General features: G+C 40.9%; 3 protein-coding genes across 3 annotated transcripts in view; 2 read left to right on the forward strand and 1 right to left on the reverse strand.

Annotated features, from left to right (window-relative positions):
• LOC137639997 (salivary glue protein Sgs-3-like) overlaps positions 1-704 on the forward strand; it is a 51,833-nt gene extending 51,129 nt beyond the window's left edge. The window contains exon 2 of the mRNA XM_068372342.1: positions 1-704. This exon is cut by the window's left edge and continues 438 nt beyond it. Coding sequence (XP_068228443.1) covers positions 1-704 — 704 coding nt within the window.
• Positions 705-1,213: 509 nt separating this feature from the next.
• Positions 1,214-3,607, forward strand: LOC137640006 (mucin-2-like). The gene is made up of 4 exons (XM_068372355.1): positions 1,214-1,392; positions 1,508-2,001; positions 2,034-2,670; positions 3,076-3,607. Exons 1-4 carry the CDS (start codon positions 1,214-1,216, stop codon positions 3,605-3,607), a joined length of 1,842 nt encoding a protein of 613 aa, XP_068228456.1.
• A 1,975-nt stretch (positions 3,608-5,582) lies between these two features.
• Positions 5,583-11,937, reverse strand: LOC137640012 (proline-rich protein 36-like). Its single transcript, XM_068372368.1, has 3 exons — positions 11,878-11,937; positions 6,873-8,026; positions 5,583-6,747 (listed from the first exon to the last, which is right to left on the reverse strand). Exons 1-3 carry the CDS (start codon positions 11,935-11,937, stop codon positions 5,583-5,585), a joined length of 2,379 nt encoding a protein of 792 aa, XP_068228469.1.
• Between the last annotated feature and the right edge of the window lie 4,147 nt (positions 11,938-16,084).

Here is a 16,084-nt window from a genome sequence, read left to right on the forward strand (position 1 = left end):
CAGCAACTCCTGCTGCAACAACAACTCCAGTTGCAACCACAACAACTCCAGCTGAAACAACAACTCCAGTTGTAACAACAACAACTACAGCTGAAACCACAACTCCTCCAGCCGAAACCACAACAACTCCAGCTGCAACCACAACTCCCCCTGAAACAACAACTCCAGCTTCAACCACAACTCCAGTTGCAACCACAACTCCGGTTGCAACCACAACTCCGGTTGAAACCACAACAACTACAACTGAAACAACTCCTCCAGCTACAACCACAACTCCAGTTGAAACCATAACTCCAATTGCAGCCACAACTCCAGCTGAAACAACAACTCCAGCTGCAACCACAACTCCTGCTGAAACAACAACAACCACTCCAGTTGAAACCACAACAACTACAGTTGAAACAACAACAACTGCAACCACAACTACAGCTGAAACAACAACAACTCCAATTGCAACCACAACTCCAGATGAAACAACAACAACTCCGGTTTCAACCACAACTCCAGCTGATACAACAACAACTCCAGCTGCAACCACAACTCCAGCTGAAACAATATCAACTCCGGCTGCATCCACAACTCCAGCTGAAACAGCAACTCCAGCTGCAACCACAACTCCAACTGAAACAACAACTCCAGCTGAAACAACAAATCTAGTAAAAAAACAACAACTCCAGTTGCAAACACAACTCCAGCTGAAATAACAACAACTCCAGTGTCAACCACGACTGAAACAACAACTGTTGAAACAACAACTCAAGCTGCAACAACAACTCCAGATGCAACGACAACCCCTGCAGAAACAGCAACTCCAGTTGCAGCCACAACTACATCTGAAACAACAATAACTGCAACCACAACTCCAGCTGAAACAACAACTCCAGATGCAACGACAACCCCTGCAGAAACAGCAACTCCAGTTGCAGCCACAACTACATCTGAAACAACAACAACTGCAGCTGCAACCACAACTCCAGCTGAAACAACAACTCCAGTTGCAACCATAACTACTGTACAGCTGAAACAACAACAACTCCAGTTGCAACCACAACTACAGATGAAACAACAACAACTCCAGTTGCAACCACAACTCCTGCTGAAACAACAACTCCTGTTGCAACCACAACAACTACAGCTGATACAACAATAACTGCAGCTGCAACCAAAACTCCAGCTGAGACAACAAAAACAACTCCGGTTCCAACCACAACTCATGCTGAAACAACAACAACTCCAGCTGCAACCACAACAAATCCAGCCGAAACAACAACTCCTGTTGCAACCACAACTCCAGCTGAGACAACTCCAGTTGCAACCACAACAACTACAGCTGAAACAACAACAACTACATTTGAATCAACAACAACTTCAGCTACAACAACAACTCCAGCTGCAACTACAACTCCATCTAAAACAACAATAACTCCAGTTGCAACCGCAACAACTACAGCTGAAACAACAACTCCAGTTGCAACCACAACAACTACACCTGAAACAACAATTACAGCTGCAACCACAACTCCACTGAAACAACAACAATAACTCCGGTTCCAATCATAACTCCAGCTGAAACAACAACTCCGGTTGCAACCACAACAACTGCAGTTGAAACAACAACAACTCCAGCTGCAACCACAACTCGAGCTGAAACGTCAACAACTCCAGCTGTAACCACAACTCCAGCTGAAACAACAACTCCAGCAGCAACCACAACTCCAACTGAAACAACAAAAACTCCAGCTGAAACAACAAATCCAGCTAAAACAACAAAAACTCCAGCTCCACCCACAACAACTCCAGCTCCAACCACAACAACTCTATATCCAACTACAACAACTCTATATCCAACTACAACTCCAGCTTCAACCACAACTCCATCGGAAACAACTCCAGCTAAAACAACAAAAATGCCATATCAAACCACAACAGCTGCAGCTCCTACCACAACAACTCCTGCTCCAACCGCAACTCCAACTCGAATCACAACTACTCCAGCTCCAGGCACAACAACTCCAGCTCCAACCACAACCCAGCTGAAACAACAACAGCTCCTGCTCCAACCACAAATCTAGCTCCAACCACAACTCTAGCAACAACTATAACTACTCCAGCTCCAACTTCAACTACAACTCCAGCTGCAACTACAACTCCAGCTCCAACCACAATAAAAACTACTGCAACTACAACTCCAGCTGAAACAACAACAACTCCATCTCCAACAACTATTCCAGGTAAAACAACAACTCCATCTCCAACCACAACAACTCCATATTACACCACAACAACCCCAGCTCCTACCACAAAAACTCTAGCTCTAACCACAACAACTCCAGCTCTAACCACAACTCCATCGGAAACAACAACAAATCCAGCTGAAACAACAACTCCAGCTGAAACAACAACTCCACCAGAAACAACAACTCCACCAGAAACAACAACTCCACCTGAAACAACTCCTTATCACACCACAACAACTCCAGTTCCTACCACATCATCTCCATCTCCAACCACAACTCCAGCTGAAACCACAACTATTCCAGCTCTAACCACAACCCCATCGGAAACAACAACTCCAGCTGAAATAATCACTCCATATCACACCACAACAACTCCATCTCCAACCACAACATCTCCATCTCAAACCACAACATCTCCATCTCCAACCACAACATCTCCATCTCCAACCACAACTCCAGCTGAAACCACAACTATTCCAGCTCTAACCACAACTATTCCAGCTCTAACCACAACTCCAGTAGAAACAACATCAACTCCAGCTGCAACCACAACAACTCCAGCTGCAACCACAACAACTCAAGCAGAAACAACAACAACTTCAGCTCCAGCTACAACTCCAGCTGAAACAACAACTCCACCTGCAACCACAACTCCAGCTGAATTAGCAACAACTTCAGCTCCAACCACAACAACTTCAACTTCAACTTTAACAACTTCAGCTTCAACTACAACAACTCCAGCTGCAAGCACAACACCTCTAGCTGCAACCACAATGCCATCGGCAACCAAAACTCCAGATGCAATCAAAACTCCCGTTCATACAACTCCAGCTCCAACCACAACAACTCCAGCTCCAACCACAACAACTCCAGCTCCAACCACAACAACTCCAGTTCCAACTATAAAAACTCCAGCTCCAACTATAACAACTCCAACCACAACTATAACAACTCCAACCACAACTATAACAACTCCAACCACAACTATAACAACTCCAACCACAACTCCAGGTAAAACAACAACTCCAGTTCCAACTATGACAACTCCAGTTCCAACTATAACAACTACAGCTCCAACTTTAACAACTCCAGCTGCAACCAGAACTGCTGAAACAACAACTTCAGCTCCAATTACAACAACTCAAGCTCCAACAACAACAACTCTAAATCAAACCACAACAACTCCAGCTCCAACCGTAACTTCAGAAGCAACCACAACACCAGCTGAAGCAACAACAACTACAGCTCCCACCACAACAGCTGCAGCTCCAACTATAACAACTCCAGCTCTAGCCGCAACTACTCCAGCTCCTAACACAACTCCAGAAATTTTCTTGAAGAATGTCCCTTTTTTTGGAGTTCGAATCTAAGAGCCGGGGTCAGAAAAAAGGTCTAAAATTTGACGGTGTCAGACGCTATGTTAGACTGCAGCACAGAGTCGTTTTATGGGTATATATGTGGTCATCGCATTTTATCCCTCTACGACTAAAATTATAGAAGATATAAGAGATTTTCTTGAAAAATATCCCTATTTTTGGGGTCCGAATCTAGTAAGGGCTGGGGTCAGAAAAAAGGTCTAAAATTTGACGGTGTCAGATTTTATGTTAGAATGCAGCATAGTCATTTTATGGGTATATCTGTGGTCATCGCATTTTTTCGCTCTCCGACTAAAATTATAGAAGATATATGAGATTTTCTTGAAATATGTCCCTAATTTTGGGGTCCGAATCTAGTAAGGGCTAAAGTTTAAAATTTGACAGTGTCAGATTTTGTGTTAGACTGCAGCATAAGAGTCGTTTTATGGGTATATATGTGGTTATCGCATTTTTTCGCTCTCCGACTAAAATTATAGAAGATATATGAGATTTTCTTGAAAAATATCCCTATTTTTGGGGTCGGAATCTAGTAAGGGCCTAGGTCAGAAAAAAGGTCTAAAATTAGACGGTGTCAGATTTTGTGTTAGACTGCAGCATAGAGTCGTTTTATGGGTATATATGTAGTCATTGCATTTTTTCGCTCTTTGGCTAAAATTAAAGAAGATATATGAGATTTTCTTGAAAAATGTCCATATTTTTGGGGTCCGAATCGAGTTAGGGCCGAGGTCAGAAAAAAGGTCTAAAATTTGACGGTGTCAGATTTTGTGTTAGAATGCAGCATAGAGTCGTTTTAAGGGTATATATGTGGTCATCGTATTTTTTCGCTCTCCGACTAAAATTATAGATGATATATGAGATTTTCTTGAAAAATTTCCATATTTTTAGAGTCCGGATCTAGTAAGGGCTAAAGTTTAAAATTTGACGGTGTCAGATTTTGAGTTAGACTGCAGCATAGAGTCGTTTTATGGGTATATATGTGGTCATCGCATTTTTTCGCTCTACGACTAAAATTATAGAAGATATATGAGATTTTCTTGAAAAATATCCCTATCTTTGGGGTCCGAATCTAGTAAGGGCCGGGGTGAATAAAAAGGTATAAAATTTGACGGTGTCAGATTTTGTGTTAGACTGCAGCATAGAGTCGTTTTATGGGTATATATGTGGTCATTGCATTTTTTCGCTCTCCGACTAAAATTATAGAAGATATATGAGGTTTTTGTTGAAAAATTTCCCTATTTTTGGGGTCTGAACCCAGTAAGGGGCGGGGTCAGAAAAAAGGTCTGAAATTTGACGGTGTCAGATTTTGTGTTAGACTGCAGCATAGAGTCGTTTTATGTGTATACATGTGGTCATCGCATTTTCTTGGTCTCCGACTAAAATTATAGAAGATATATCAGATTTTCTTGAGAAATGCCCCTATTTTTGGGGTCCGAATCTAGTAAGGGCCAGGGTCAGAAAAAAAGGTCTAAAATTTGACGGTGTCAGATTTTGTGTTAATGCAGCATAGAGTTGTTTTATGGGTATATATGTGGTCATCGCATTATTTCACTCTCCGACTAAAATTATAGAAGATGTATGAGATTTTCTTGAAAAATGTCCCTATTTTTGGGGTCTGAATTTAGTAAGGGCCAGGGTCAGAAAAAAGGTCTAAAATTTGACGGTGTCAGATTTTATGTTAGACTGCAGCAGTCAGAGTGCTAATAAAAAAATGTGACACTTTAAGATATTAATAAATTATAGATTCCTGTACAGTTCCAGCCATAACAGACCTTTTGAAATCTTATATACAATAGAATAATTCTACCATTCTTAGCTGCATTAGCTACATGAGAATCAATCATTCCACGTGACATTAAAATCGTTAACGGATTATTTAGGAAGCTTAGCGTGTAATAATAATAATAATAATAATAATAATAATAATAATAATAATAATAATAATAATAATATTTCATTACATGAACAAAATTTAAACTTTTTTCCAGTTCAAAGGTTTAAAGGCCGCTTGTGAATGGCTGCAGGGCAAAGTGTGGACGTTTGAACTGGCATCAGGGGGAAGTGTGGAGGGTTGAAATGGCAGCAGAGGGAAGTGTAGAGGGTTGAAATGGCAGCAGAGGGAAGTGTGGATGGGTGAACTGGAAACAAGGGGAAGTGTGGATGGGTGAACTGGAAACAAGGGGAAGTGTGGATGGTTGAACGGGCAACAGAGGGAAGTGTGGATGGTTGAACTGGCAACAGGAGGAAGTGTGGATGGTTGAAATGGCCGCAGAGGGAAGTGAGGATAGTTGAACTGGCAACAGGGGGAAGTGTGGATGGTTGAACTGGCAACAAGGGAAAGTGTGGATGATTGAACTGGCAACAGGGGGAAGAGTGGATGGTTGAACTGGCAACAGGGGGAAGAGTGGATGGTTGAACTGGCAACAGGGGGAAGAGTGGATGGTTGAACTGGCAACAGGGGGAAGAGTGGATGGTTGAACTGGCAACAGGAGGAAGTGTGGATGATTGAAATGGCAACAGGGGGAAGTGTAGATGGTTGAACTGGCAACAGGGGGAAGTGTGAATGGTTGAACTGGCAACAGGAGGAAGCGTGGATGGTTGAAATGGTAGCAGAGGGAAGTTTGGATGGTTGTACTGGCAACAAGGGGAAGTGTGGATGGTTGAACTGGCAACAGGGGGAAGTGTGGATGGTTGAACTGGCAACAGGGGGAAGTGTGGATGGTTGAACTGGCAACAAGGGGAAGTGTGGATGGTTGAACTGGCAACAAGGGGAAGTGTGGATGGTTAAACTTGCAACAGGGGAAGTGTGGATGGGTGAACTAGCAACAGGGGGAAGTGTGGATGGTTGAAATGGCAACAAGGGGAGAGTGTGGATGGATGAACTGGCAATAAGGGGAAGTGTGGATGGTTGAACTGGCAATAAGGGGAAGTGTGGATGGTTGAAATGGCAATAAGGGGAAGTGTGGATGGTTGAAATGGCAACGGGAGGAAGTGTGGATGGTTGAAGTGGCAACAGGGGGAGGTGTGGATGGTTGAACTGGCAACAAGGGGAAGTGTGGATGGTTGAATTGGCAACGAGGGGAAGTGTGGATGGTTGAATTGGCAACGAGGTGAAGTGTGGATGGTTGAACTGGCAACTAGGTGAAGTATGGATGGTTGAACTGGCTATAAGCCTAAGTGTGGATGGTTGAAATGACAACAAGGGGAAGTAGGGATGGTTGAACTGGCAACAAGGGGAAGTGTGTATGGTTGAACTGGCAACAAGGGGAAGTGTGGATGGTTAAACTGGCAACAGGGGGAAGTGTGGATGGTTGAACTGGCAGCAGAGGGAAGTGTGGATGGTTGAACTGGCAACAGGGGAAGTGTGGATGGGTGAACAGGCAACAAGGGGAAGTGTGGATGGTTGAACTGGCAACAAGGGGAAAGTGTGGATGGTTGAACTGGCAACAGGGGGAAGTGTGGGTGGTTGAACTGGCAATAAGGGGAAGTGTGGATGGTTGAACTGGCAATAAGGGAAGTGTGGATGGTTGAAATGGCAACAGGAGGAAGTGTGGATGGTTGAAGTGGCAACAGGGGGAGGTGTGGATGGTTGAACTGGCAACAAGGGGGAGTGTGGATGGTTGAATTGGCAACGAGGGGAAGTGTGGATGGTTGAATTGGCAACGAGGGGAAGTGTGGATGGTTGAATTGGCAACAAGGTGAAGTGTAGATGTTTGAACTGGCAACAGGGGAAGATTGGATGATTGAACTGGCAACAGGGGGAAGTGTGGATGGTTGAACTGGCAACAAGGGGAAGTATGGATGGTTGAACTGGTAACAAGGGGAAGTTTGGATGGTTGAACTGGCTACAAGGGTAAGTGTGGATGGTTGAAATGACAACAAGAGTAAGTAGGGATGGTAGAACTGGCAACAAGGGGAAGTGTGGATGGTTGAACTGGCAACAGGGAAGTGTGGATGGTTGAACTGGCTACAGGGGAAGTGTGGATGGTTGAACTGGCTACAGAGGGAAGTGCGGATGGCTGAACTGGCAACAGGGGGAAGTGTGGATGGTTGAACTGGCAACAGGGGGAAGTGTGGATGGGTAAACTGGCAACAGGGGAAGTGTGGATGGTTGAACTGGCAACAGGGGGAAGTGTGGATGGTTGAACTGGCAACAAGAGGAAGGGAGGATGGCTGAACTGGGAACTGGGGAAGTGTGGATGGTTGAACTGGCAAAAGGGGAAGTGTGGATGGTTGAACTGGCAACAGGGTGAAGATTGGATGATTGAACTGGCAACAGGGGAAGATTGGATGATTGAACTGGCAACAGGGGAAGATTGGATGACTGAGCTGGCAACAGGGGAAGTGCGGATGGTTGAACTGGCAACAGTGGGAAGTGTGGATGGTTGAACTGGCAACAAGGGGAAGTGTGGGCTGCTGAAATGGAAACAAGAGGAAGTTTGGATGGTTAAACTGGCAACAAGGGGTAGTGTGGATGGTTTAAATAGCAACAGGGGGAAGTGTGGATGGTTGAACTGGCAACAGGGGGAAGTGTGGATAGTTTAAATGGCAACAGAGGGAGGTGTTTTTAGTTGAACTAGCAGCGGGGAGAAATGTGGATGGTTGAACTGACAGCACAAGGAATTGTGGATGGTTGAACTGACAGCACGAGGAATCGTGGATGGTTGAACTGACAGCACGAGGAATTGTGGATGGTTGAACTGACAGCACGAGGAATTGTGGATAGTTGAACTAGCAGCAGGGAGAAATGTGGATAGTTGAACTGGCAGCAGCGGGAATGTGGATGGTTGAACTGGCAGCAAGGGGAAATGTGGATGGTTGAACTATCAGCAGGGAGAAATGTGGATGATTGAACTGGCAGCAAGGGGAAATGTGGATGGTTGAACTATCAGCAGGGAGAAATGTGGATGATTGAACTGGCAGCAAAGGGAAATGTGGATAGTTGAACTATCAGCAGGGAGAAATGTGGATGATTGAACTGGCAGCAAGGGGAAATGTGGATGCTTGAACTGGCAGCAAGGGGAAATGTGGATGGTTGAACCGGCAGCAAGGGGAAATTTGGATGGTTGAACTGGCAGCAAGGGGAAATGTGAATGGTTGAACTGGCAGCAAGGGGAAATGTGAATGATTAAACTGGCAGCAGGGGAAGTGAGGATGGATGAACTGGCAACACGGGAAGTGAGGATGGTTGAACTGGCATCAGGGGGAAATATGGATGGTTGAACTGGCATCAGGGGGAAATGTGGATGGTTGAACTGGCAGTAGGTGAAATTCATAGATAAATTAAGATCAAATCTTCTGTCCAAAACCTATCTTATCCGTGAAAGCAAATGCATATATCTTCTCACTAACAACAAAAACAATTGACAAACTTTACCCTTTTAACACCAATTCTTCCATCTAGCTACACATTCTTTCCTGAGCACGTCCTATTAAGGCTCGATTCACGAGAGGATTTTTTTTCCGCAGGATAAAAATTTTAGCTCATTAGTAGGCATCTCTATCTGTATTTTCCCCTGAGCGGCCTCGTAGTTTCTATAAGCTGCGACACTTTTCCGAGAGGGCAGCATAGACTGGTCTTCTTTGATCTTCACTGATGTCTAATCCGCGCGGGAAAAAAACGCGCGGCATCAATCCGCATGTGTGACAGATTTACATATTTTCGGAGGTTCAATGCTTCTGTCTGATTTCATATACTTTAATGAGAACCATCATTTCAGCCAAACGTTATATGTTTTAAGAGAACCAAAGACTCTCTTACTCCACCAATGCGACAAGCGAACCAAAAACTTTACCACGAACTAATGAATTTATCTGTTTCCAAATTTGATTAAGAATTAAATGACAAAACCTTGCATTTAAAGGAGTCCCTATCCTTTCATGTAGCTTCAAATTCTATTTTAAGAGAATCAAAACCTGCATTTCAATTAGACCTCATAGTTTCAATCGCTTTCAAAAATCTTTACCACGAACCGACACCAAAGACAAACTGCATTTCAACGTAAACCAACGATTCTGACTGACTTCTTTCCATTTAACGAAATCAATATTTTCTCCCATATTTAAATTGATAACGAGAACCAATACTTCAAAAGGTCTTTACATTCTTTGATAAAAATCAATCATTCAATATTTTACGAGAAATAATATTGCATAGAAATCCCCAGATTGAAGTCAGGATGTTCGTATGATTGGCCTTGATTTTAGTACTGCCTTTGACAGTATTTATCGTGGGGCCCTTGTTTCCAAACTCAAACATTTGGGAGTGGGTGGGTCTTTTCTTAGCATCATTATGGAATTTTTAAGTAATAGATGACAAGGAGTTGTTGTTGATGGGTACCATACTGAGCAAAGGAATGTGATATGTGGTGTTCCTCAGAGTAGTGCTCTTGGCCCATTACTTGTCATACTATATACACACGACACGTGGTTTGGCCATGAAAATAAGCTGGTTGCATATGCAGATGATGCTACTCTTTGCATCCATTCCATCTCCTGATTATAGATCTGGGGTTGCTAAATCCCTTAATAGAGATCTAGCTATAATTAGTGCATGGTGCAAATTATGGGGTATGAAGTTGAATCCTAACAAAACTCAAATTATGATTATTAGTATGTCGAGGACAGTGGCTCCTCAACATCCGGATCTCAGCATTGATAATGTTTCTTTAACTTTGTATGACTGTCTTAGAATTTTAGATGTGATTCTTGACACCAAATTTACTTTTTGAGAAACACATTAGCTCTGTCTCTTCATCAATTGCACAAAAAATGGCTTATTGATTAAGTCTTGTAAGATTTTATGTGAGCAATCTCTATTGAAGAAGTGTTTTAATTCTTTCATTCTACCCTGTTTCGAGTACTGTTCTCTTGTCTGATCTTCAGCTGCTGATTATCATCTTAATTTGTTGGACAGGATCTAACGGCCTATTAAAAACATTTGCTATCGCCTGACCTTAAAATACATTTAAATACCCAAACACAGTATAAGAGACTAAATGGTGTATTTTTGTACAAAACTTGATTATTCCAACTGAAATACGGTCTGAAAAAAAAACATGATGGGTTAAAAAATGTAAATATCTAGTTCCAACTTATACTCAAATGGACTAAATTCATCTTACATGTAAAATTACTTCAAAAGTATCTGAGAATCCCAGGAATCTATTCTTGAATCTTTCACAAGAATCAACGTAATTCCATGCCCTCATTCTTTAACGAGAATCAGCAATTCTTCTAAGTAAACGTCCTTATTTTTATTATAGTTATTACCCCTTAAAGTTTTGTTTCAGTCATCGTCATTACCCGAAACAATCATCCCTGGAATATACGGACAACCAAATCAGTTTTCAAATGACTGGTATTTCGCGGATTTCTTTTTTTTCTCACTGGAAGACATTTCCTAATTGACCTACATACGATGGCAGAGGTGAAACACATATATCTCATGAGTGCAGTTAAACCTTTGAAGAATTTCGAAAGAATTCTACCCTTGTGGACTAATACTTTTCACTTCTTTCTTATTTATTAGGACTAACTCTAGCTAGGTGTGTGTATATATATGTATATATATATATATATATATATATATATATATATATATATATATATATATATATATGTATATATATTTATGTATGTATATATATATAAATATATATATATATATATATATATATATATGTATGTATATATATATGTATGTGTGTATATATATATATATATATATATATATATATATATATATACATATATATATATATATATATATATATATATATATATATATATATATATATATGATCATCATGTAATATATTGCATATTAACTTCTAACGGAAACATAAAAATAATTTCTTAAGTTTGATTTTTTATGTATTTGTCCTTTAAAAGCACCAAAATGCACTTGGGCATCTCGACCCAATACACATGGACCGTCCTTGAAATCCCGGATCTTAAAAGACAAAAAATTAGAAGACTGAAAAGCAATTACTCCGAAACTGTAATCTGTTCAAGGAAATTTGGGGAACGTCAGTATACAGGGACATTTATGAAACAAAACCGGTATATAAAAAAGGGTAAAAAAGACTAAATATAAGCTTGAAAAGGGTTGGAATGTCTTTTGCATGAATTAAAGAACAAAAGTGCTGGTAATTTTTTTTTTTACAGTGAAGTCCATATTTTTCTTGTTTAAATCATCATCTTTCCCATTGTTATCCCTACATTAGGGGTCGGTTGACTAATGCACCCTCTCCAATGCTTCTAACAAAGGCATCATCATCCACTAACCTTCTTCTCTCCATATCATCCTTCACTTTATCTTGCATTCTGATTCTCTGCCTCCCTCTCGATCTTCTCCCAAACCCTCCCCACTACCGCTTACAGTTTAAATGAATGTAAGCAACTTATTAAGTTTAAAATCTTAAGGGTAAATAAAAAAAAATAATAATATGGTGGAGCATTTAAGTCGGGAACTTTCACACAGTAAAGTAAATTCACATATACTCAAATGCATCAATCTTATTATAGTAATGAAGAATTGGTGTCAACTTTAAAATGAGGTGAATAACTCTAAGAGTAATTAGTGTATTGTTAAGATTATGAAACACACAAATCACTTATTCGTGGAAATATCACAGATAAAAGAGTATCTTCCCAGGTTATGAACGAAAACCTTTCACACATTACCAATCTGTACTGGCCAGCGTGGTGATGAATACTGGCCAAACCTCATACATTATAAAGGACATGTTTAAAGGCTGCACATGAATGGCAGAGGCCAGGGACAGTGACATTGCCATATCAAGCAGGACAATGTCCTAGAGACTGACCATATATACATATGATCAGCGCCCAAGCCTTATCTCCACCAAAGCTAGGACCAAGGAGGCCAAGCAATGGCTGCTGATAACTCAGCAGATAGATAGATAGGCTCCCCAAACACCCCATCCTTCGCTCACAAGGATGATGCAGCGACCAAAGGAACTAACGAGTTTGAGCGATCACCAGGCAAGGATGTTACCAATTAGGCCACCACAATACTGAGGCCTTTGTCCTGCAGTGGACTAGAAACGGCTGCATTTATTGTGGCCTATGTATATATGAATAGATGGACATGTATATATATGAATATACATCACTAACACTCGTGATTTTAATCAATATAAATATCCACCACAATGGCATTTAATACTGAATTCTACCTTTGGAATATATATCCACTGGAATTCATTTATGGTAATAGTTTCTGGCTGGGCAGAGATTCGAACCCCTGCCTTTTCATTCGAAACCATTCCTGCGAGGACTCTACCAACTGAGCTATCAAGAGAGATAATAAGTTTATTAAAAGTTGCCTTGCATATTCCTGTCGGATTCAGGAATCTGTTCTAGACTTGAAATAAACCCATCTACACCATGATAGCTGAATTGTGAGTTTGCAAGGCGTGGTTATTCTTTATGAATACATATCACTAAAACTCGGGATTTTAATCAATGTAAATATCAACCACAATGGCATTTAATACCGAATTCTACACTGGGAATATATATCCACTGGTGCCAGGTGTGCCAGGAATTCATGTGTCCAACTGTACATGTAAACAATGCCTAACTCTTTCAGATAATAGTTTTCGAAAAAAACAATCAAATACAAACAAAGAGCTCTACATAACTTCAGAGAGACCCAACAAAGTACCTATCCTTTTAATTCCTCTGGTTCCACCCAGGTAACTAATGTAACTAGAAACCGGTAATTTACTGTCTCAGGAGGTGTGCTCTTTAATGACCGTCCCAATTAGGTCAGTATTGACCACCTCACTCTCTTAATTATCCAATCACTGTAATATAAGTGACGTCATCTCCTCCACTGTCATTACCCAATTACCCAATTATGTCGTTTATCGGAGGTTTGGATCTGATTGGGGATTATGGGATTTTGGCGTCAAGAGGGATTGGAAGGTAGAAAAGCATCTTGATTCAGAGATAACTAGTGACAGACTGACAGACATACGAATGGATGCTTCATCGTATCACCAGCCACCCGTTTAGATACTACCGCTTGAGAGTTATGGGGTATTTTGACTGGCCAGACTACTGCACTGGATCCCTCTCTGGTTACGGTTAATTTTCCTTTTGCCTACACATACACCGAATAGTCTGGCCTATTCTTTACATATTCTCCACGCTCCTTATACCCTTATACACCTGACAACACTGAGATTACCAAACAGTTCTTCTTCACCCAAGGGGTTCACTACTGAACTGTAATTGTTCAGTGGCCACTTTCCTCTTGGTAAGGGCAGAAGAGACTCTTCAGCTATGGTAAGCAGCTCTTCTAGGAGAAGGACACTCCAAAATCAAACCATTGTTCTCTAGTCTTGGGTAGTGCCATAGCCTCTGTACCATTGTCTTCCACTGTCTTGGGTTAGAGTTCTCTTGCTTGAGGGTACACTCGGGCACACTATTTAATTTCTCTTCCTCTTGTTTTGTTTAAGTTTATATAGCTTATATAGGAGATATTTATTTTGATATTGTTACTGCTCTTAAAATATTTTATTTTTCCTTTTTTTCCTTTCCTCACTGGGCCATTTTCCCTATTGGAGCCCCTAGGCTTACAGTATCCTGCTTTTCCAACTAGGACTGTAGCTTGCTTAGCAAGTAATAATAATAATAATAATTTATATTAAAGATTTAATTTCAATTTAATTAGGTTTCTGGTTTTATTTTTATTTAATCTCCTTCCTAAGTTTAAAATATTCTATCCTGGCTTCTCATTGATAATCCAACTTGCTTCTTCTCAATATAAAAGTCTTTTGTGTACATCTCTTCTGGAGACGATAGTTTAAGAATTACAGTATTCCTAAGACTTGTTAAGACTTGGCTATCTTCCCATGCTTGGAATGGCATCTCTACCCCAGTTCTAAGGAGGTTTTCACCACTCAAAGCTTACAACCTTGTTCCTCCTTTGTTTCCTCAAGACTCCAGTTGGTAGAAATTGTAAAGATATAGCCTTGTCGGACACGATACAATATAACATGTTTTAGTCAGAAACCTGCCATGGGAATTATTTAAATACCTTTTTGTTACGGTATAAAAAATAATGGAAATATTGTAACTATTTTTCTACGCTGTGTAAAACAATCTTGATTACCTTCGCTGACTTCTTGGCGAAGGTTATGTTTTGATAGGTGTTTTTGTATTGTACGTCTGTCTGTGTGTTTGTGATTCGCGTAACTCAAAAACTATTTGATCGAATCCCATGAAATTTGGTGAAATAATTGCCCATGATACAAGTTCAATTTGATTAGATTTTGAGATTAATTGGGGCAAAAATCTAGACCAAGGTTAGAAAAAGGTAAAAAACCTCTTTTGCCCATATAAAGGTCACTTTTTAACTAATTTGCATGAAACTAATGCCCAAATGTGTATAATTTAATTGTCAATCATGTGATATACAACATGATATAGGCGAAGGTATGCGCTCTACTGAATACCCGTTCTAGTTGCTTATTTTCTTATGCGTAAGGGTTGTCGTGGCCTGTTGGTAACGTCCTTACCTGGTGATTATCAGACTGGGGTTCAAAATCCCCGCAAAATCGTTAGTTCCTTTGGTCGCTGCAACCTCACCTTCCTTGTAAGCGAAAGATGGGGGGTTTGTGGGAGCCTATAGGTCTATCTGCTGAGTCATCAGTAGCAATTACCTGGCCCTCCTTGGTCCTAGCTTGAATGGAGAGGGTGCTCAGGTGCTGTGCTGATCATATGTATATTTGGTCAGTCTCTAGGACATTGCCCTGCTTGATAGGGCAATGTCACTGTCCCTTGCCACTGCCATTCATCAGCAGCCTTTAAACCTTTACGTTGACTTATTCGAGTCTGTGCTGCTGCCTGTTTCACAAAACTCGATCCCTTAACTTCTTTCAATGATAATTTGTCAAGTTTGTTTATTTTCTGTAGTTCCTCCATTTCAGTCTTGTTCTAGTCCTCTTTAAAAAATAATTTTCATTGCAGATCTTTTCTCTTAAAAAAATTTGAATTCACTGTACAGAATTATGTTTGTACTTCGCTTTCTGTATTTTGTAGTCTCTCTCTCTCTCCCTCTCTCTCTCTCTCTCTCTCTCTCTCTCTCTCTCCCCTATCAATTAGCTTATCTATTTTTTTTTTCATCTTTTGCGAGACAAGTTAACATTCCTGTACATTCTTCCTCCCGTTACTATCACTTCGGTCAATATGTTCATATTTTTATCGATTGCGATAGTACACTCTCTCTCTCTCTCTCTCTCTCTCTCTCTCTCTCTCTCCTTTCATCTTTCTCACTGTCTCATCTCATCTCATCTAGTCTCTCTCTCTCTCTCTCTCTCTCTCTCTCTCTCTCTCTCTCTCCTTTCATCCTCTCATTCTCTCTTCCTCCTTTCATCTTTCTCACTCTGTCTCGTCTCATCTCATCTCATCTCATCTAGTCTCTCTCTCTCTCTCTCT

Source organism: Palaemon carinicauda, chromosome 1, assembly GCF_036898095.1.
Source record: "Palaemon carinicauda isolate YSFRI2023 chromosome 1, ASM3689809v2, whole genome shotgun sequence".
Classification (NCBI taxonomy): domain Eukaryota; kingdom Metazoa; phylum Arthropoda; class Malacostraca; order Decapoda; family Palaemonidae; genus Palaemon; species Palaemon carinicauda.